The sequence below is a fragment of the Bicyclus anynana genome, chromosome 3 (assembly GCF_947172395.1).
Source record: "Bicyclus anynana chromosome 3, ilBicAnyn1.1, whole genome shotgun sequence".
NCBI lineage: Eukaryota > Metazoa > Arthropoda > Insecta > Lepidoptera > Nymphalidae > Bicyclus > Bicyclus anynana.
Window position 1 is genome coordinate 10,081,102 of NC_069085.1, and position 24,674 is coordinate 10,105,775.

General features: G+C 36.9%; 1 protein-coding gene across 3 annotated transcripts in view; it reads right to left on the reverse strand.

Annotated features, from left to right (window-relative positions):
• Positions 1–3,257: 3,257 nt before the first annotated feature.
• The window catches only part of LOC112049384 (homocysteine S-methyltransferase), a 44,808-nt gene continuing 23,391 nt past the window's right edge, over positions 3,258–24,674 (reverse strand). For all 3 annotated transcript variants that reach the window (XM_024087241.2, XM_024087243.2, XM_024087242.2), the window contains exons 4-7: positions 20,621–20,721; positions 9,150–9,311; positions 4,774–4,988; positions 3,258–4,195 (exon numbers count right to left, since the gene is read on the reverse strand). In XM_024087241.2, the coding sequence (XP_023943009.1) occupies positions 4,000–4,195; positions 4,774–4,988; positions 9,150–9,311; positions 20,621–20,721 (674 nt within the window). In that variant the 3' untranslated portion in view covers positions 3,258–3,999. The remainder of the gene's footprint in view (positions 4,196–4,773; positions 4,989–9,149; positions 9,312–20,620; positions 20,722–24,674) is intronic.

Sequence of the window (24,674 nt, forward strand, 5' to 3'; positions counted from 1 at the left end):
GCTCGAGATAAAAATGCCAACTATATCTTTGGTTCACTGCAAACGACTGCGCCAATGGAGGGAAAGGGAAATATTGACACAATAGCAAACGCTAAGGTAAGTGGAAACGTTTTAGTCGGACTTGAGTGCTTTTTAAGGTTTAATTTGGGTACCTACTATGTAGGTGTAAAGCAAAGGGTAACAGTATTGTGGTCGAGATTAAAATGCCAACTATATCTTTGGTTCACTGCAAACGACTGCGCCAATGGAGGGAAAGGGAAATATTGACACAATATCAATCGTTAAGTAGGCGAAAATTTTATACAGTTAGAGTTGAGTGCTAAACTTTAAGGTTTAATTTGGGTTTATAACCTACCTACCACGTAGTTGTAGGTGTAAGGCAGAGGGTAACAGAGTATTGTGGTCGAGATTAAAATGCCAACTATATCTTTGGTTCACTGCAAACGACTGCGCAAATGGAGTGAAAGGGAAATATTGACACAATATCAATTGTTAAGTATGTAGGCGAAAATTTTATACAGTTAGAGTTGAGTGCTAAACTTTAAGGTTTTATGTGGGCACCTACCGATATATGCCTAGGTATTTTACATGACTGATATAAAATTCTGTAAATCACATGCGCTCTTTAAAGAAGTGGAGTAGGTTTTATTGGAGCATAGCGTAGTTCCATCGCCCGCTGAGTGGCTGAGCCTCCATGAGGCTCATAGTTAGCGACCAAGTCTCTGAACCTTTTTGACGGCCTCCGTGGCGCAGTAGACTTACAAGACGGAGGTCCTGGGTTCGATCCCCGGCTGGGCTGATTGAGGTTTTCTTAATTTGTCTAGGTCTGGCTGGTGGGAGGCTTCGGCCGTGGCTAGTTACCACACTACCGACAAGGACGTACCGCCAAGCGATTTAGCGTTCCGATACGATGTCGTGTAGAAACCGAAAGGGGTGTGGATTGTCATCCTACTCCTAAAAAGTTAGCTCGCTTCCAACTTAGATTGCATCATCACTTACCATCAGGTGAGATTGTAGTCAAGGGTTAACTTGTACAGAATAAAAAAAAATAAAAAAAACCATAGGTTAGAGTAGGTACTATTAGATACAGTTAAATTAGTTTATTTGTAGTAGGTAGGTACCTACTTTACAAGCACTTTCATAGTGTCAAGTTAGACTATTGCTATAGCGACTCTACCACAAGTAGAGTCCTTACACGATATCTGAAATATTAAATTGTATATTTGCTTTACCATAACAATTTTACCGGAATATCATTTAGGTAGGTACCCTAGCAAAAACAAATAACCACTACATCATACCGCTTTACTGTAACGTAAAAAAGGCATTAAAAATTCATCCATTTTCCAGTTTCTGTACGAAAACATCAAAACAGAGATAGATGGTTTTATTGGTTTCGTAACGATGAAAATTTGGAGCGATCGTGGCCATTGATAGAACGTCGCGTATTGGGAGCAAGAGCAAATGATATTTTAAATTTCAATTCAATGACGGCTCCGGCCGGCGGCGGTGTAGCGAGTACCTACGTCCGAACTAAAATATGAACTTTGCTACCTATTGCTACCTATAGTATATAAGTAAATTACGAATGGAACTGAATTGCTCAATATTTTAGTTTTATAGTAGAACACCATTTTAGTAGTTTTCTTTCAGCTTTTAAAACTACATTAGTAGAGAATATAAATCATAAAAAACTCATCGCTCTTTTAAAAGCATACTTAGATTTTATCCTTGAGCTCTTTGATTTTGGTCTTAAAAAATCTTGCAACTACTTTGTCGGCCATTGGGAGACCTTGTACAAAGGTACTCGTATGTAACGTATTCGTATGTAATGTAATATTGTATCACGTTTTAAGACTACCTAGTACCTAGGTACCTACGAGTGGGTACGTGTCAAAGACTTCAGTAGTTAATGTGCACTCATGAGAGGAAATATAGAGCCAAAAGTCTCCATATTGGTCAGGTAACTTGGCGCTTGGATCCACCACGACGCTTTATTACGGATTAGTCTGAAGCACTGTATGGCCAAAAGTCTCCTTATTGGTCAGGTAACTTGGTGCTTGGATACGCTACGACACTTTATTACGGATTGGTCTGAGACACTGTAGAGCCAAAAATCTCCTTATTGGTTCAGTAACTTGGCGCTCGGATCCATCACGACGCTTTATTATGGATTGGTCTGAGATACTGTAGAGCCAAGAGTTTTCTTATTGATCAGGTAACTTGGTGCTTGGATACGCTACGACACTTTATTACGGATTGGTCTGAGACACTGTAGGGCCAAAAGTCTCCTTATTGGTTCGGTAACTTGGCTCCTGGATCCACCTCTACGCTGTATTATGAATTGGTCTGAGACACTGTAGAGCCAAGAATCTCCTTATTGGTCCGGTAACTTGGCGTTTGGATCCACCACGACGCTTTATTACGGATTGGTCTGACACATTGTAGAGCCAAGAGTCTCCTTATTGGTCAGGTAACTTGGCGCTTGGACCCATTACGATGCTTTATTACTGATTGATCTCTAATAGTTCACTTCACTATCAACTTCGATCACAATCAGCTATTAATGATAATGAATAGGAACTGAACGAGCTATCCGAAGCATGCAGGTGAAATACAATAACTAATCATTCTTAATTCCATAAAGAAAAACTCATTTTATAGCTCGACCAAGGATTCGAACTCCGGATTTCAGGATATAAAGCCGCATAGGGTTCCCACTGAGCCACCGAGGCATCAACTGCTGTAAAGTAACGAAGTAGTAAGTAAGTACATCAAGTACACACAATATCTGTTATAGTCGACCGTCATCTAAAGAGGTGTCGGTGTCAGTTGTCATTATAGTTCCGTCCGTCCGTTACATTATGTGTCTTATCGCCTTCTTTCATACTTACCTTGCGTCTCACAATTTTCTCGACAATATGTCTGTCTTTCAAATTTCCAGAGATAGGTTGCAGACATCCTGATATTTTTCGCATTTCGTTACAAATACCTTTTGAAATCCCTTTATGTATGAAACCGTAGCATCTTACGTTAGGCAATTTTCGGAGTTCCTTTACAAAATGAATTTTATTGTTAGACATGTGAATATTATTATTACTTACATACTCGTAAGTGGTTGAACTTATTTACTCGAATAATTCAAGTCTTCATAAAAGTATAAAATCTTATTGAAAAAAACTAAAAAAAATTGAGTAGGGATGTAGGTTATGTAGGTTCTACGTGGTTCTACCTAAAGGGAAATAAATTGTCAGACATTATTTTATGTGTACAGATTTATTAATCAGTAAATATTAACAAAATTCTATATACAAATCAGTTCTGTTTTACATTAATAATTAAAAATAGATCAAGATATTATCAATCAATGGTAAGGTAGGAAAATTATCATTTATCTTTAGCATAAACTTTCACGTAAGCATTAAAACTATTTTAGTATCGCAATATATTAATATTATAACAATTTACTAAATTCATATTTTATACATTTCAAAGAAAACAAATTATTACTTGGGTCTTAGTTGCTTTTAAAACTTATTTAACAATTTTGTATCAATATGCGTTTTATTATAGGTAGGTACTTTATAAACAGGTAGGTACAATTATTAAAAACTCATTTTTATTCAAATTTCACAATGAAAATCTAGTCAAACTATTGGTAAATACAATAGTCGCTAAAATTTACCATAAAACAATCGTGGACTGTTTAATAAAATTCAGTATATAATTCGATTAATAAATAATTTTATGTCCAAAACTGAATGGTTTATTATTAGATACAGTTATATAATAGTTTCAAAATAAAAGCGTTATAAATATATTAGGCGCAATATATGGCATTCCCCGTTGATAGATAGGTATGTTTTGCGCCATAATAATAACCCTGTAAAAAACCTTCGTCGCTTATAAATAACTGAGGTTGATGAATTATGGATAAGTTTTGGTATTCCGCTTATAGTCTGTGGTCGCCAGCGTCTACATATCTATGGTCAACGTTAATTAATTTTGCGGTGACGTATTCGCCTGGTAACGATGCTGGAAGCGCCAGCGGTCGCGCCAGCAGTGCACCTGGTTGCGTATCCGCGATACGTCGGCGGCGTACGTGCGACAACACCCGCCCACGTATCGGACGCCAAGGTCCAGCCACTCTTGGATGAATACTTCCACCGGCTCGCATTTGTCGCGGTCTATCCATCTGAAATAAAAAAGTATCTTTAGTGGTGAAAGAAGTTTCAAAAACGGATCAGTAGGTAGGTACATATACCGCAAACTTTACTCCTATATAATATTGGTAGATTATGTGAATTTTAGGTTGTTGAGCCTTTTGGTATGTAGATAGGTACTGCGTGAATATGTAACCCATAATATAAGGTACCTACATACAAACTATAGCATTTATCACAACAATGAGAAATTAATGATTAGTAAACCGTAAATTAAATATCTCGTGTCTCAAACGGTGAAGGAAAAACATCGTAAAGAAACCTGCATACCCGAGAATTTTCTTAATTCTCTGCGTGTGTGAAGTCTGCCAATCCGCATTGTGCCAGCGTGGTGGACTATTTGGTCTGGTAATTCTGAGAGCACAACAGTGAGCCGAATATATTATGTCGATTATGATGATGACAATGATTTACCTATATACATATAAACCTTCTGATGACGATGATTTATATACATATAAACCTTCCTCTTTAATGACTCTATCTAATGATGCATTAAAATCTGTTGAATTTTTGCCTAAAAAATAATGATATTGCTGCAGCTTCTTACCCAATTTGAGGGTTGTACTTCTCCCCCGAGCTCGGATAAACAATGAGAGGAATAGGTGCGTGTGGGCGGTCATCGTTGATCCCTTTCAACAGATTGGACACGGAGGACGGCGCGCAGCAGTTTACTCCGACAGCCACGAGTTGCTCTGGATTGGCTTCCCAACATTTCTTGGCCACTTTTTGAAAACATTCACCGTGTGCTATACTTTGGTTATCCTGAAAAATTAAACGCCATACAGTAGAGCAACATCGATAATACCGAAAAACTTATAGGTACTAATTGCTTTACGAATCATGCCGTTGAGGAAAGGTGGCAAGAATACTGATTGCAATTTCGCATAGGGGAGTCTGTAAATGAGTCAGCCCTTATATCACCAGTGATCATCGTCCATCTACACAATATACTATATTCCTTTCCTTACAGTCCTATTATTTTATATATACCAACGTCCCAGTGCCAACAGTGGTCCTTCGAGCCGGATTAGGTTACTCTACGTATTATGTATTGTTATTACGTGTGTTATTAAACAGTAATATTTTTACACTAATATTATATTAAGGCGTGAGAGCCCATTCGATATGACCTCTGCCTTCGATTCCAGAGGGTGTGGGTTCGAATCCGGTCCAGGGCATGCACCTTCAACTTTTCAGTTGTGTGCATTTTAAGAAATTTAATATCACATGTCTCAAACGGGGAAGGAAAACATCTGCATATCAGAGAATTTTTTTAATTCTCTGCGTGTGTCCAGTCTGCCAATCCGCATTGCACCAGCGTGATGGACTATGGGCCTAACCGCTGTCTTTCTGAGAGAAGACTCGAGCTCAGCAGTGAGCCGAATATGGGTTGATAATGATGATGATGATTATATTGAACCATTGTAAATTAACCGCATTGTTCCAATGGTTAGGTCATCATCAGCATCATCACTAAATATGATGGACGTCCATTGAAAAAAATGGAAAAATCTCGACTCGAACTCGAGACCTCATAATCCAATGCCACATAAGCTAACCACTGGATGGATCAAGGCAGGTTGGTGCTAAAGCTACCTACTACTAAAAGGCACTTAGGCGTTCGATATCCTAACTTTTATCTAAGTCAGCAGACGTCCGCTTTTTCAAGAGCAGTTTTTTGTTTTTTTTTTTCTACGCCCGATTCCTAAACAAAATAAAGAAGTTGGCCTTTGTTGCTCTAAATAATACTTTATTTACTAGAGATCTGAAATTACTAAACTAATGTTTTGTTTTATCTTAGAGCCTCAATAGCTCAACGGTAAAGCATCCGGATCCATCACAGATGGGTGGTGGTTCGATCCCCGCTCCACTGGACTAATGTCGTACCCATACTCCTAACACAGTCTTTCCCGACTAGTTGGAAACAAGTGGGAATATTGGTCGTATTTAAAAGATATGCCAAATATTCTTTTTAAGTTATTTAAGAGATTATGGTAAACTTTTTCAGCTTATTGTTTTATATAGGTACCTACTTATTAGATGAACTCTCATATGACCACGGTCCACGATCTTATCCAATGGTTCCTAGATTTAGATGTGTTTTAAGATGAGAAACCGCTCGAATACCCTGCTTCCCATATAAAATAATTAAAAGACCTTAGTTATGATTGTTTGTAGTGTATATTAAATTAAATTTGGTACATATCAATAAAATGTGTACCTACTCGTGTCTAACTAATAAATAGAACTTGTACCTAAGATTGTTTACAAGCAGCTATCTATATTGATTTAAACATAAATTGTCATTATTTATTATGTTCGTAGGAGTATATCAAAGCGCCTCTTGAATTTGGTTCTTTGTAACTTATCGCTTGGCTGACCTCCCGACAAGCCACAATCAGGGATTAAAGATGAAAGGTCACAAAAGTAGGTAAGTTAAATAAGTTCCTTTGTATATTTTCTAAATTTTCTTTTTCATTTATCGAGTGGACCGCCACAACGTTATCCACTTGCGAAATAGAAACACTCAGTGCTATTTCTGTTGGCTTTAATGTTGGCTGGCGAACGTGTTAGAGGTAGATGCTTATTTATAAAAGTGTTCGAAACTGTTTGATTTTCTTCGCCACTGGTAAAATCTTTAATGATATTGATTTAAGTATTAATAGAGCTTGTTGTGATCGTTCTGCCGTTATAGCCAGGCTTTCCTTAAGGTATGTAAGCAGATAGTTTGTCAGCAAATGCTAGTAAAGTAAAGGCAAGTAGGGTAGGTAACTATTACAGTTGGGACTTGGGACCATGATGCTTTTGGGAGGTGACGTGTTTTAATGGTCAAGACCCTAAACCGCCATCTTTATATTTGGTCGGTTGATGCACATAATTTTATTATAGTTTGTTCGGCATTATGTTATGTAAGGTTTTTCACCTAATACCACAGGACCATACATAATGATTAGGTACGTCAGCTAGAGAATATTTTTTTATTTTCAAAATCAAAAATCATTTATTTCACGTAGGTTCATTTTACAAGCACTTTTGACACGTCAGTTGACTATTTGTAAAGATTCTACCACCGGTTCGGAAGGCAGGTTCTGCTGAGAAGAAACCGGCAAGAAACTCAACAGTTGCTTTTTTAAAAAAAATCATACAGTATTATAATTTACAATTTATGACAATATTACAATTTCTTATAGTTTTACTTTTTGTTTGAAGGTGGAAGCTGATCCAATGGTTTCCAAGCACTTTTTTTAAAGTCTATGACAAGTTAAGTATCCCTTGACTGCTATCTCACCTGATGTTAAGTGACAATGCAGTCTAAGATGTCAGCGGGCTTAACTTGGACGAGGTACCCATTAGTTTATTCTACCCATTCCTCTGATGGTTTTTCTAACATAATGAAAAAAAAAACAGTCTCAATGAAGCGTAGAATGAGATTTTCTTTTTAGGGATTGTCTGCAATTCATTTATCATGCATGCAATTCGTGTCATTTAAATCGGACACGTTGAATGACTTTGTGAGAATGATTAGCGGATGCGATTGCCGAGTTATCAGTCTGCTCTCATTACTGTGGCTTTCGAGTGTGGAAGCTAACACTTTCAGTACATTATCATGCCCCACTTTTTATGCCGACTTATTTATTAAATATTATTTTTATTTATTATAAATATTTTTAACATAAAAATGGAACCGACTTCAAAGACATATTTCAGTTATTTTGATTTAAACACAAATTACTAAACTGATTTTCATGAAAATTAAATGACTATAAAAAAAAGAATTTACAAAATTGGTTTATAAATTACGTAGTTATGATTTAACAAACATGAAACAAAAACATAAGTCGTCGAATTGAGAACCTCCTCCTTTTTTGAAAACGGTTAAAAGTGCGTTATTTTTATTCATTTAAACTGCGTTATTGCATTGCTACACACCTGCAGTTATACTCACACATGCACATTCAGTCGAACTGTTCAGTTTAAACGTCCGTGTGTAGGTAAAACTAAGAACTGTGCAGTGTTTTCTAATGGAATTTCGATTAGATATAATCACCTACAGGCAAAACTGCAGGTCTGTAGCCGTTATATTATAAGTATCAATAACGTTATTGTTGGTAGAAACGGATATGACGACACTCGACTATCTCGTATTGACTCGTGCCGACGCTAGGTGGCGCGAGATGTTTCCGGATTAGTGGGAGTTTGTAAGTGGGAGCGCTCGGGCTGGAGCCACTAGTGAGACAAGGCGCTCGCCGGCTTGCCGTACGGACGGCTTCAGAGTTCTGGTGGTGGTCGATCCGCCAACATCTCTCGTGGAGTAGCACCAAGCAGTGAACTCTGTTTTATTTTGATTACATTTCGATTTGTTAGTTAAATTGTCCTGACTTAATTTGTGAATTAACCTTTGTTCAACACAAATTTTCTTATTGTTTAAATCCACTTTTGAGCCTGCTAAATTTATGTTAAATCGAAAACCATCACCTACAAGTTCTAAGGAACGACCCTTCGTAGACATAGTAACATGAAAATGTTATAAACAAAGGCCAAACCAAGGGAAAGTAGGTAACGTTACTTGTGCCTGCCTAGCGATTAAAAACAACATAGCTAAATGCAAAACAACCAAAGCCATTCAGTCCATAAAGGCCATTCAGTCGTTTTGCTTTGAAATAGGATTCGCCTACCTGCAATAAATATTTAACACGTTCGCTGCGCTACGAGGTCAATTGACCTCGTACGTCTAGTGTCGTCAAGAGATACGAGGTCGATAGACCTCGAATCGCACCACATAAAGTTTTAGTATGAGGTCAAAAAACCTCGTACTGCACCAGAGGAAAGTAAAGAAAAATCAGTGCCGTAGCGAACGTGTTAAGCGACGCCTCATCTGACAAAGGAGCTCAAACTTACTAATTTAACATGAATGTTACTTACCTTACAACTAAATGACAGCCACGCCTTAATATTAGGATATTCCCTTAACAGGTCGCACAGCATCTCTGCTTCCTCTTGACAAGGTATAGTCTCCAGGGCTAATAAATCTACTCCAGCTTCCACTAGGGCCTGGATACGTGGTCGATGCCATTCACGCATTGTCTGTAATAGAGAGAAATAACTGAGAAGGCAGATAGGTAAATATATTATTTTAATATGTATTAGTCTTAAATTTGTTAACCGACTTCCAAAAAGGAGGAGGTTCTACGTTCGGCTGTATGTATGTTTTTTTTTTTTTTTTTTTTTATGTATGTCCAGCGATTATTCCGTCATTTGTGGACCGATTTTGAAAATTCTTTTTTTGTTTTGAAGGGTTTGATTCCAGGGTGGTCCCATTTTTTTCATGTCAGGATCTGATGATGGCATCCTGGAGAAATCGAGAGGAACTTTCGAAAATCGTAGAGACGGCTAGTGCGTTTGTTAGTGTTTCCATAAGGTATTTTAAACCACTACAATTTTATGAAGGTCTGGAGTTGGTCTGATGATGGAGCTGATACACAGAGTATGGAACTCGTCAACGATTTACAAGCAAAGCTGCCTGCCTGCTTGGGCTGCAGCCCAAGCAGGTACCTTTTGTTTGGGCTTGATTTCTTTGTTTTGATGAGAACTTTCCACCTAGATGGTTTGTGACTGTATTAAGGGTCTGATGATGAAGACGAAGGATAGTTAAGGGAACTCCTCGACGGTTCACAGTAGCTACCTTGTGTTTGGACTTGATAAATTTTATACTGATGAGAACTTTCCACCCATATGGATTGTGACTGCATAGGGGGTCTGGTGATGAAGACGGAGGACAGTCACCTTTCACGTTTTTCTGAATATTCATATTACGTGTGGATGAAGGGGGAGTGAAATTTTGTATATGAGTTAAGGTAGTATTTTTAAAATTGGGATAGAAGGACTTAGATACTTATCTTAAGAAAATAACGTTTCAACTAATTGCTCATTAATTTTTGTTCACACTCAGTTAGGTGTGCTAACACTAAAAATTAAAAAATAAAAATTTTAATAAAAAAAATTCAACCGACTTCCAACTCAAAAATTAACCTAAACTAAAAAGCAAAAAATAATATCTTACCTATGTGCTACCTTCTGATCAGTTTGAAGGCGGTGCCAATCCAGTGTCGTGTTTTAATTAAAGCCGTTTCTGAATTAACCACAGAAATTGTGTAATTTAAACGGCTTGAATTAAAACATCACTGGCTTGGCACCGCCTTCAAACTGATCAGAAGGTAGCACATAGGTAAGATATTATTTTTTGCTTTTTAGTTTAGGTTAATTTTTGAGTTGGAAGTCGGTTGAATTTTTTTTATTAAAATTTTTATTTCAGAATTTCATTTGGCATAGCTCCCCTATCGACCGTATTAAAAGCATTACGCACGCATGTTATTACCTGCTACTACACTAGTAGTAATTGTGTCATTTCGTTGAAAACACAATGTTAGATGATTGCAAAAACGAAAAGTCATGTGACTCATTATTTTCAATGGTACACCGAGATACATAATAACCCTGCAGGTGAGATTGTTGTCAAGGGCTAAATGTAAAGAATAAAGAAAAGAGGGGTTGCTACGAAGCTATGGATCTATAGACTGGAGACGTAATTCCTCATGATATCCCGTAGGTAATATCAAAAAATTACGTTTTATACTTGCATGCATAAGCTAACAAACTTTCGACCTTAGACTAATAACCTATACACCTACGCATAGCAATTTTTCACTCCAAACGTAAGCAATTTCTGTAACTATGTGGGTGTAAGGGCTAATAAACTAATTTCACTCGCCTACACGCACACAAGCGTACTTATCGTAGCGTAGCGATGCGTGAAGGGCTCCTATTTCGGGGCACATAAAACGGCTTACGAATCCTGCGCCCACACCATCTATGTGTTATAAATCTATGCTTTCGACCTTCAAATGAGGTAGGTATGTCTAGTCATCTCAGTGTCTCAGCTTTGGTTCTATAAACTTCAGTGATGGCAGTGTACATACATAACTCATAAAAGAAAATCTTGATAAAATTGTGAAAACATATACTTTTATTTATCGACCACATCTAAATTCAAGGCAAGTGGCGAGTTAACTAGTTTTTAGAGAATGCGCCGAGATAGCCGTTTCTGCAGACTTAATATTCTTATTGCCTTACTGAAAGCGACAACTTTAAACATCGTTTCTTGACTACAATTTTTCAAAGAACAAACTTATTTCATTTTAAATACAATTGAAGAAAATCTTAATAGGTTATAATTTTTCAGGGGTAGGGTAGGGGTAAGGTAGGGGTAGGGTGGGGGTAGGGTATGAATAGGATAGAGGTAGGATAGCGGTAGGGTAATGTTGGGTAGGGATAGGGAAAAAGTGCACATACACAGAGTCGTACAGAGTCAACATTAGAGATGCCTACCAACCCAGATTAGAGCACTACGCTGCCTTAACCTCTACATCTGGCCAGCCAAATTTTTTTTTTTTTTTTTTTTTTATTCTTTACAAGTTAGCCCTTGACTACAATCTCACCTGATAGTAAGTGATGATGCAGTCTAAGATGGAAGCGGACTAACTTGTTAGGAGGAGGATGAAAATCCACACCCCTTTCGGTTTCAAATTGTAGAATTGTTTCAAATTGTAGATAATTAGGCTAATGATCATGATGAAGACACATGCTCATCAAATTCAAAAGTAAGTCTGTCTGTTACCCTTTTACTGCTAAACCACTAATGGATGAAAATTAGTATAGATATAAATAGGACCTTGGAGCAGAGCATAGGCTACTCTATATCCCAAAAAAATCCACGGTTCCCGCGGGATTTGTTTAAAACAAAATTTCACGCGGAGTCGGCCGCTAGTACAATATAATTTTAAGCAATTAAAATTTCAAATGAAATGAATTGGGTCACCAAAGAAATACGGACTACCTATACAGTTAGTAACACATTTTTATTAAATATGTCCAATATTCCCATTTCCCTCCAACTAGTCGGGAAAGACTAGGAGTGGGTACGACAATAGACCACGAGTCGGGGATCGAACCACCACTCCTCGGTGATGAGTCTGACCGCTTTACCGTTGAGCTATTGAGGCTCTAGTATCTAGTAGTTACCTACGTATAAACAAAAGTTTCACTGTAACAAATTGATAAAGTAACGAGCAAGACGCTCCCAACATCGGGACAAGCCCCTAAAACCGAAGACAAATGACAACGCTATTAATAAAAGGAACGAGTTTAATACATTAATGCTGATTACTGATTACACACCTCAAAATCAGCTTTGTGGGTTGTTAATTTTATTTGAATTTTCAGCGCCATTACTGTATTTTATTTTGTTGAATGCTTGTTGTATTCCTCAGGGATTTAGGCTGTATTTATTTCGTACTACTATTCAGTTTTTCACAAATCCTGCTGGAACCATGGATTTTTCCGGAATGAAAAGTAGGTAGCCTGTGTGTTAATCAACAAGCCAAATCGTTTCAGTAGCCGCAGCGTAAAGGAGGAAAAACATACACACTTAAACACGAAAATTTTCTTTATGTTAGTGTGAAGTGTGATTAGCTTGTGTCCTGCGGTTTCACTTGCTTTAAAAGCCATAGCCATCGGTAGAACTTTCTGAATTATCAGGCTATCCAAAACTAAAATAGTTTTTCCATTCGATTTTTGTCCTGAATCCTGAGGTTAAGAATCCAACCTAACAAACACCTCAACTTAATAGCTACTGATATTATAATATTATAAATTATTGTACTGATACTCGTAGATACATAACTATTCAATCCTAATTTAGAAACCTAAATGTAGGTAATAATCAGGAAAAGCAGACCTTTAAAATGCATACGAATTCCTAACCACGCTAATAAATAAAGAGTTTTTCTTATCGTGTTTGAAGGGCATCCACGTCTTATAGGAATAATAATCAACCCTATGTCTTGTAGTGCGATAATAAAAAGAAGGAGGTTCGTATATTAGAAACTTCAGAGCACAGAAATACGAGTATCTACGTCCTACAAAATACTATGTAGGTACCCTCTGTACCTACGTATATGATATCGTGCTAAGCTAAATGAAGACGTAAATAAAGAAGTAGGTATTTAAGTGCAACAAACATTTATACGGTCAAGTAGTTTTCGGATACAGTTTCCAAACCAAACTGGCGCTTCAATAAAAGCTAGTGGACCAAGTCAGAATAGTAGCCAGATATATGGCTAGGCATTAGCCTATATTCTATTGATGTTCGTAGGAACAAGGCTTCCTCGTTACATGTAGGCTGGAGCTAGGCACTAAATAGTTTCCTGTCTGGAATTGGCTTGGACTGGGAGTCTGTGAGTGCCTTGAGCGTCCATATTTTGTAGACTTTGTTAAGCCACGCATTATTTAACTATGATTCTGATCAAACTGCTGCCAAAATAGTTTCTACGTGCAGGGAATATAAATGCTTGATTAAGTACGTACCTAATCAAGTATTCTATTAAACTAAGTTCCTATGTTGTTTACCATTGTTTACCTTTATATTAGAGGTCAATATTTCAATTATCACTACAAAAAGGATAATTAAGTAAGTAGTTATCTAAATTATCTTTTCGTCTTTTCGCCTTGATTGATTTGATTTTTTTGTTGTTTTGTATCATCTAACAGGTACCTGACAATACTCTAATATCAGGCTTATGACAACTTAAGACAAATATTTTGGAAAAAATCCAAAGGAACAATGGAAAATTTAGAAAAATCCTACGGTCAATTAGTAATAACATGTTCGTCTGGTGGTAGGCTTCGGCCGTGGTTAGTTACCACCCTAGAGCAAAGACGTACCGCTAAGAGATTTAGCGTTCCGATAAGATGCCGCATACCTCGTCCAAGTAAGCCTGCTTCTATTATAGACTGCATCGTCACCTAAAATCAGGTGAGAATGCAGTCAAGGGTTATAGTCTGGCAAGTTCGTTGATGACACTCCCATCATATGCGGGTGACGGGGGGAAAGACTCCGCTGGTGTGAAATCGTGCGTGCGGGGAAGTGAGGTTCATCAGTCGTAGGTTTTTCATTCATCGCTACACGAACGATCGGGAGTGTTACGAGCGAAGTTGCCAAGCAATAACTTGTCATAGAATAAACAAACTGTAGGCACTGTACTAATTGGTTAGATATTGTTGGAACCAACCCTTTCAACAAAAGTACGTTAACAAAGTTACCTACCAAGTCTTTGTACCGCGAAACATACCTTCTACGACGTTCATACAATCTAATGAGAAAGTATTTTGTAAAAGCCAATAATGCTCTTCGCTAAATTAAGGCGTTTACGTTGGGTTTACGACCTCTACGCTGACGATTTCCCTGAATTCATCCCCCTTTACAAAATATTTTAAATATTAGGTAGGTACCTATGCATATATTGTCCCGTTGCTCAAAACTCATTAGAAAGTCAAAAAGTACGTGCATCGCCGTCTTAAACTAGGCTGGGGCCCATGGGCACACAAGAATTTGGGACCCTTTTGGAAACTAACAAAACTTTTTTTCAAGTATGACCATTTATCAAATACTGAATGCTGCTGTTTTTTGGTTACAGTTACGTTAATGGTTTCTTTTCAGGATTTCTGTTGAGCAAAATCTTCTATTAGGTATATCCTTAAAGTCAATATTTTGAAGGATATTGATAATTTCAGTCCTTCGGGGCCCGCTGAGAATGGAGGCCTTATGGTAAAGACAGTATTGAGTACATAGTTGATGATTTACTTATGTGACTTTTTACCCTCGACGAAAATTTAATATGTTTGTGTTTCCGTGTACCTACCTGGCCTTCTAAACGTATGGACAATCGTGATCAGTTTTTTAAGTAATATCTTCTTATTGGAGGGTAAATTGCTTCGTAACGTAACGCGTTACGGCACCACTCTGTCTGGCTTCCCTTTTTCTCACGCATACGGCAGCAGGTTTAAGTAATCACTTCTATCAAGCTTCACAAGACGCACACGTATCTTTTTTTATTGAAAGCTGACGTGATTAAGACGGTTGTACATCTATATTGAAGAATTGAAGAACCAATCCTAAGATATCATTATAATTCGTCGTATAAAATAAAATTAAAATCAACCCACATTCGGCTGACTGCTGAGCTCGAGTATCCTTTCAGAATGAGAGGAGTTAGGGCAATGGTCCACCACGCTGGCCCAATGCGGATTGGCACACTTTACACATGCAGAGAATTAAGAAAATTCTCTGGTATGCAGGTTTCCTCACGATGTTTTCCTTCATAATTTGAGACACATAATATTTAATTTCTTAAAATAAACACAACTGAAAAGTTGGCGGTGCATGCCTCGGATCGGATTCGAAACCACACCCTCCGAAATCGGAGGCACAGGTCATATCCACTAGGCTATCACGGCTTTTTTCATCATAATTATTATGATGAAATATAAATCGATATTTTACCCAAAATAAGTATCGCAGTAATTTTATATTTAAAGGTAAACCTATGACTACGGGTACAGTACTCGCTTACTATTAGGGACAAACAAGAAGTGGAGCGACTTTTTGTTTGAGTCATTTCGTTATTAGTTCAAGAGAAAAGGAACCTTCTTGTACCGAACCTTGTTGACGAAGACCATTCACAAACACAAAGACAGCCGACGTTAGGTATCCACGGCGAAGCGAATACGGACGCAAGATTTATGGAATATGAAAATCACCAAGACTCAACTCTAAGCAGTGTTGATTGCATCTTTAGAGATGATGACTCTCTGGGGATATAACGCCGAACTCTATCTACGAGTACAAACGAAACACGTGTCTGCTACGGCCGCTATTACCTACTTTGTTTATCCACGCTCGCCACTCATATAAACCTTTTTCGTTCATTTTTTACTAAATTATTATAAAAAAGATACGCTTCGGATTAAGAGCCTCCTTTTTTTAAGTCTTAAAAAATATAAGTGTTAACACGTAGCACCAGCGCTTGCTAAGACAATGGCCAATCTCGATGGCATTTTTTTTTAGTATACTGATTATATTCTAGTCAAACGTCTAACGGTATTACTAGCGGAAGCCCCACATAGTTCCCATGAGAATACAATAAAAAAATACAGCATATACTCGTTGATGACATAGCAGGTACTCGTTGATAATTATAGTCTTTGAAATTATTTATTTAATTAATTCTATAAATTGGTGAAAGAACTTTTAGAATTGGTTTAGTGGTTTAGGCGGACAGCGTGACAAACAAACAAACTCACTTACGCGTGCCCACTGGCCATCTACTACATATCTACAGGGAAAGTAAAAAGCCCGTAATAAAAATATGACAAAGCATAAAATGCCACTCTACCGTAAGTACGTATGTTTGTTTCTGATATCTATTTGTCCTAGCTTTAATTAATTAACCGTCTGTCCCAACTCAAATATTGTCGGCGAAGGAAAAAAGACGACTGGAGTGGAAAGGGAGTTTTCATATAGCCGATGTAAATTTTAATTTGCAGGCAACTTTACGACCCTCTTTACGATTTAGCCGACGCTTTTAACCTTTACTTCGCTGTATTGGAATTCATCTAGCTGAAGCTTTTTTTATTATTATTTTTGTTTGGTAATTAAAATTGATGACTTTTCACAGACGTGTCACGAAAACGCTCTAAAAACACAAGAGCCTCTTTAGGTTCCAAACCCCAAGAGTAACTATGTTTTTAATAAAACTGTACATATGTGTCTAGGCCTTGACTGCGATCTTGACTTACGTTATGTCAGCCACTGACGATCAAATAATTTCACATACCTGCAGCGCTAACCGCTTGACGTCCGATAAAACTGATCGTGTGTTGGTCGCGATTGGCATGATGTCATGCACATCGTGACGGCGATTTCAATCGCCAAATCACCGCAAAATTGACAAACTTTCATACAATCTTTCATCCCCAATTTTATCCCCTTGGGGATAGAATTGACCAAAATCCTTTCTTAGCGGATGCTTACGTCATAATATCTACCATTGTTTTGGGCTGTGCGTTGATAGATCACTATGTCAGTCAGTCACCTTTGAGTTATATGTATATATTTAGGTAACTTACAATTTTTTTTAATATTTGTTTATTTTTTATATAAATGTTACAGTTATTCAGTTACTATTGATGGTTAATACACAGTAAATGATTGCTAACAATAATAATTTACAAGACAAGAATATTTTTATACTTACCAATGTTCATAATTACATTCATATTTGATAATACGGTAGGTATTACAAACATAAGAGCAACAGTACCATGCACCTACCAACTTACTACGATAGCGCATAATGTTATTGACATCATAATTATCATAAAATAAATAATAATAGTCTGTAATATTGTAGGTACAATGTACATATTAAAGCTGTTTGTTTGAACGCGCTAATTAATCCCAAGAACTCATAAACTAGTCGAATTAAAATAATACTTTCTACATTTAATAATATAAATAAATATAATATACCAAACTACCAGTGCACAGTAAAACCAAATGTGGTAATTTGCAGTTTAGTTAATTTATATAAATATATAATAGACAAATAAAACAAATAATTTGACAGATGATTAAAATCATTTAGGGAGGTTACAGATAAAACAACACAATACGAATTTAGATAGTAGGTTATTAAAAAAAAATAAAGGGTTCGGGAGTGGAGAAGTAAAGTTATGTTCTAAAATTTAAGTTGCTGACACCTTGTCAGAGATTTCTGTCCCAAGTAATACCAACTCATTCCATACAATTTCATTCCGATTCATCTTGTTTAAATAGTTCTGCAATCACCACAGGCAAGGAACGAGGGACTGAGGTACCTGTGTAGCATCACACTTTACGAGATGGAACAAAAACTTCCTGTTTGAAGTAAAAAAACAAACAAACAAAACAAAAAAGTCACACAAAATGTTCCATTAATTTGGAGTTAATCTATTTACCTAACAATATACTAGCGGACGCCCGCGACTTCGTCCGCGTGAAACTCGATGTAAACTTTCAACTACCCCTACCTACCCTACCCCTACCTGTTCCTGATTTTTTTTTGCTGTAAACTTCACGGAACCCGAGACCTTTCCAACGAATGCAAAACCGTGGAAATCTGTTCGTGCGTTCTGGACTTATAGCGTCAGGAAGGAAAACCTGACTTATTTTTATATAGTAGATTTAGATAGATACGTCAATAAACACTCGCTCCGAATGTAATGAAATGAAACATTTAGGAGGAAACATCTTGAATGTTATCTTAAACCCTTGATATCTCACTAGAATTCTCCGTAGACAGGTGGATCAGACACCCTGCGCAACCCTCGCTCGGTGAAAGTCGTAAAAAAGTGATTTGCACTCAAGGTGAATGCAAATAACTTTTATAGTATTTCGAGCAACTACAAAACTAATCGGAATTTTGTAATTTAGTGTATCAGAGAAAACTTAAGGCAATAAGCAAGCTAAGTACCTACTACGTTATTTCACGTACACGTCTGGATGGAAAGAGTTTCAGGAAAGAAAATTGACGAAGAACAATAAAAATTCAAATTACAATTTTATAGTCTCCGCCGATGGACGAGGAAAAGCTTTAATACATAATCGATCGGCTGACCGGGGCGCTTAAAATCTAGCCAGGTGGAAATAGAAATAGACAAAGACCTGATTCGCTACGAGCTTAATTTATAATTAACCATAATTTCTAATAATACGTAGTAAGCACGAGCCTTGTTGTTTGTTCTATTTGTGACTGATTTAGAACAACATGGTCTCCGTAAATGTAATGCATTGGATATCGATTTGCACGTCTCATATATTGTACCTATACTAAGCGTACGTTTTGTTCTTCCTGATAGTTTCCAAAATGGAACACCACTTACACTTTATCCTATTTTACAGATACCGCGGGAACCATGAATTTTTCCGGGATAAAAAGCTGTGTGTTGTTAAATAACTTCCTCTTCCAGTATTCATTTGTATTGATCACAGAACATAACGCACTTAAACTTGATGTCAGCCACTGATGATCAAGTAATCTCCCATGCCTGCAGCGCTAACGGCTTGACAACCGATAAAACTGATGTGTTGGTCGCAAAGTACATGACATCATGCCGATCGCGACCAATACACGATTAGTTTTATCGAACATCAAGCCGTTAGCTTGTTGCTAGCATGTGAGATTACTTAATCTTCAGTGGCTGACTTAAGGTAATACCTAGTGTTAAATATTCACTTTACCATATACCTATATTATATACCTTATATATACCTATATAAAACTAGTAAACAGATTCACACTGCATTATCCTGCAAGATTTCAACGAATAAATAGTGCATATACGTTGTTCATAAACCGTTCCCACGACGTTAATACAGCAAGAAACGTTTGACCGCGTACGTTAAAAAAGTACAGAACATTGCCGTCTGAACGTATTTCAAAAGAATGGTACCATACTCATACCGTGTGTGATATTTTTTTAATATTATAATGCATTTCTATATTATTGGAAAGCTCTCCTTCACCATAATACCCATAATCTTAAACTGTAAATTTGCGTACATATTTTATAGGGTAATTTTCATAAAAACAGGTTTATAGTGTTCACTTCATATACTTGTTAATGTTATTTGATATTGCGATAACTCCAAATTTTGTTCGCTTGTATTAAATTTTCATTGTACAAAAGAAAAAATTACAAAGGCTATCAATAGGCTCAATGCCTTGAGGTATTTTCGACCAGGCATTAAATTAAAATTTCTCCTTTCATACAATGAATATAAAACATAATAATAAGTAGGTACTAGGTATATTTATTTTGAAAAATTACCCACGTTCCTGCAAAACGGCAGATTTCAAAAATTCACGAGAAAGCAGAAACGGAAAAGTATTCAATAAAAAATATTGTTTGAACCTATAACCCGACTACGTAGAAAAGGGTCTAAAAAGGACGAAACAAGAAAATATTTCAGATGGAAATAGAGTAATGCATAGGTACAAAATTTTTCACTCTCTACCTACTTTAATTATGCTAGGAACACCGTTACCATTAGTACATGGTAAGACGCTCTACCTTGGCTACTTTTGTACCTATGCATTTCTTGACCTTCACCTTCTCGACTTTCACCGTTTTAGACTCCTTTTTATATAGTCGGGTAGTTATAAACATTATTTTTATTGAATCTAGAAATTGTTAAAAAACAATAGAGATTTTCATAGTTTTATCAGATGTTAAGAAAACACTGGTGAAATGTGAAGGTGGTGGGTGAAGTCACTAAACAGGAACGCATAGAAAACTTTGGTTAGCTTAAGTTAGGATATCGTAATGATGATTGGTTTATCTAAGTACCTAATTAGAACTTAATTTCACAATTTACGACGTAGTAAACTGTACCAATACCTACGCTATTATAGTCTACAGGGATTAAACTCGCGCGTTAGATTAAGCGTTGATTATACCTGAACAGATGTGGTATCCGCGTAGCTGCCATCATACTCCGACCCGTCGTGTAGATGGGCGCCATATGGTCCCACCGCCCCCACCACTAATGGGATGAGATCTGTGTTAAACAAATAGATGACAATTAAATATCGGTATGTGATGAGTAGCTGTATGGTATCATCATCATTATCAGATTATAGCTGACGTAGCGCGGTTTCACCCGCGTGGTTCCCGTTCCCGTAGGAATATAGGGATAATAGCCTTCCTCGATAAATGGGCTATCTGACACTGAAAGAATTTTGCAAATCGGATCAGTAATTCCTGAGATTAGCGCGTTCAATCAAACAAACAAACAAACTCTTCAGCTTTATAATATTAGTATAGATTTGAATGGTCCACTAGTAGACAATGCCTAAAGAGGGAATTCAGAGCCTAGACCAATTATTTTTTTATACTATAGATATGTTAAGTGCCTAAAAAATCACCGCAAGTGATCCGACTTTTGAGTTGGAAATCGGTTGAATTTTTTTATTAATTTTTTTTACACTTCCTTACCACTTGAAATTGTAGACAATATTTAGATATTATATGTTTAAATAACTTTCGTTGTTTAATAAGCGACTAAATGAAATTAAGACAATTATGCACATTTGTCCGCCTCAGTTTCGATGAGCTAGTGCCCTATCTCTAGTATAAAATATCGTTGATTGCGGTAGTATTCCATCATAGACAGCTCATGTTTATGTTTCACTATAGGGCATAGACCTCTCTCCGAGAAAAGAGTTTCTGTACCAAAAAATCAACAACCCTTATTTCATTATCAACCGATGGACGTCCACAGCTGGACATAGGCCTCTTGCATGGAACTCCAAGCATAACGGTCTCGAGTCTCTTATTTATAACAACTTATTTGTCCGTCTGTCTGTGCCACATTATTACCAATTCTTTTTATTATAATAAATAAATATACCTAGCAGGTTATATCGTGTGAGTATTCACTACGTTTCAACATTATAACCGCATACAAATAATAAAATAAAACAAATGGAAAAATCTCGAAAAGCAAACTTTACGTGTACACTCTAAATACACACAATCCGCAATCAATGCAACGTGTTCGGTTTGACAACACCTACCCGGACGTCCGGGTAGCTGAGCTGATGTTCGGCTATTCTCGGAAAACTCCGACGATTTTCGGCTGGGCCGAATTTAGGGGAGGAAAACCGTGGCCATAACCCCGGGGTCTGCTCAATAGAGGTCTCGCACAATCGAAATTTTAAGGGAAATATAAAAAAAACGTACGTGTCGGTATTATGACAATTGAATAGCACTTTAGCTTTTAGCAGTAGCTTTGTGACAGAGTATCCGCAGTATAAATAGATGGTTTCACTTTATTGTCCACAAGCTTTCGAAGTCTTACTTTACAAATACTTTTGAAACGAAGTTTATCTGTTTGTAGAGACTCTACTGCCGGTTCGGAAGCCAGCTATTCTACAGAGCAAACAAGAACATGACGTCTAAATCCGGCTCTTTAGTTCGAAGTGAAATTTCATTGCTTCAGCATGTTTTTAGGCTAAATGAAAAAGAGCTAAACTACTTACTAAAGCGCGGCACTGATTAATGTTAGATAACGATATATTTTGTGGACATGGGGCCTGTTGTTGGTGCCCATAGTTATAATAGCTACTTATGCAAACGAGAAGTGAGATTTAATGCTTAGATGTTTTAAAACCGCTATCAGATGTTAATGATTATTATTAGCTGTCTTATTATGTATCTCAGTGTACCATTCAAAAAATGAGTTACTACATCGATTTTCGTCGTATTTACGTGATAATCTAACATAGTTATTTCTACGAAATGACGTTGACTACGCCATTTTACATCAAGTGCCAATGATGTTTTGTTTTAAAAATCATCTAACATCAATATTTCAACAAAATTAAAAAGTAAATACTAGTATTTTGTTAAGATAACGTTAATAATTGCTACTTCCACTACTATACAACGGTAAAATGGTACAACTTTACGTAAAACGACGATATTATATAATTTGAAAAAAATTAAAATACGATGAAAAACGATGTAGTGTCTGATTATATGAATACACCGAGATACATAATAACAGGATTGACGGCTTAAATTGCTCTCTGTGACACGGTTGTGTGACATCACCATCTTCCCAAAAGACCGAGAATATCTACAGAAAATTTCTTAGAAGAAAGAAAGAAACTTGCTGACGGCCTCCGTAGACGGCCTCCGTAGTAGTGGATTAACAAGACGGAGGTCTTGGGTGCAATCCCCGGCTTGGCCGATTGAGGTTTTCTTTATTGGTCCAGGTCTGGCTGGTGGGAGGCTTCAGCCGTGGCTAGTTACCACCCTACCGACAAAGACGTACCGCCAAACGATTTAGCGTCCCGGTATGATGTCGTGTAGAAACCGAAAGGAGTGTGAATTTCATCCTACTCCTAACAAGTTAACCCGATTCTCACCATCAGGTGAGATTGTAGTCAAGAGCTAACTTGTAGATGTAGAGGTAAAAAATATAAGCTCAGTATTTCAAAGCCCGATATATATAACTAAGCAGTAGGCACTTATATTATTATAGTGGACGCACGGAATTCCGTTCGTGAAAATCTCCTAAATGCGTTTATCACGGACTCATTAAGCAATGCCTAAACAAAGAAAATGCTTTGTTGTTATAAAATCAGACGTAATACATTTTACTAAGATACATGATTAACCTTAACGATAATAAAATTTTAATTTCATACCCATGTACGAGTATAGCAACTCATTGTTCGCGGGATAACGTGCAACACTTCATTTCCTATGCTTTAACATTATCCGTATAAATATTGTAAACCCTCGGAAAGTGTAATTAATGCGTGCTTGCAGCCGTCCCTTGAGGGACCAACCTCGGCTACGTTGACACCGCCGCTGGTTATTTTGTAGCATAATATATTGAGTCATAACAACTTTATTCATTGATAGCAAGGGTGACATTTCATTCCCTTCAAAACTGTAGGTATATATACTCGTAACATACCTAATAACCCAATTTTTATACATTTTGTAAAGAGTAGGTAATTAGAATTTAAACTATCGTGAGTGTTATTCATATTAATTGATTATGAATCACGGCTAAAACTTACGTGATATTAGGTCAGAGTATGCTCGACTAGTTTCGAACCCATACGGGGCCCTTAGTCATGAGTTGGTTCTTGCATCGCGACATGATCCAAACTGCGTATTACGACCTAATATTACGTGAGTTTAGCTAGTGTAGTTTTTAGTTAGTGTTATAATAATAATAATCAATTAAAGATATTAATTTGCTTTCACAGTCTTAATTCATACATTATTTTTATTTGGAGAATTACAGTATAGGAAATATAAAACTGAACAAAAATTTCTAACCGGTGCATCTAGGACATGTTTACTCTACCATGCTCAAATTCGAATTATTCATAATGAACTTCCGCAACGTAACGCCTGCTTCTACTCAAGAATAGTATATGAATATTAAGATCTAGATTCTAGTAATATAGAATATGGAATAAGCGACGAATCGAGAACCATCTAATTAATAATTAATCAAAGACAGTGACGATCTCATATTTATTTAACCATTATAATATCACCAACCCTGCATAGATGAAGTGTGGTGGGTTGAAAGTCTAAACTGTATGCTCCCAAATCTCTCTAATTGAGTGAAAAGCCTGAATTGAATAAATTGCCAACCAGCCAAAAAAAATCATTTAATAATAATGTTTAATAGTAAGAAAATCTCATAGTAAGAGAGTAGTAAGTAAGCATAAGAATTTTCTGTTCGCGGCTAAAAATAATTTCTCTATTACAATCTTATAGTATCTTTTAGAGCCTTGCTTATTTCTACCGCCAAGCAGTATTGCTTTGTTCCACTGTGATGAGCTCACTTGACTTAATCTGAGGCGTAGGTGTTATGCCTCGTGTGACATGAGGCTTAACACCTAGCCTAGCAGGTTGAGACACTTTGGATATTGTGTTCTCTGCACGCTCCACGAAATGTGAGCAACATTTCGCGGTGAT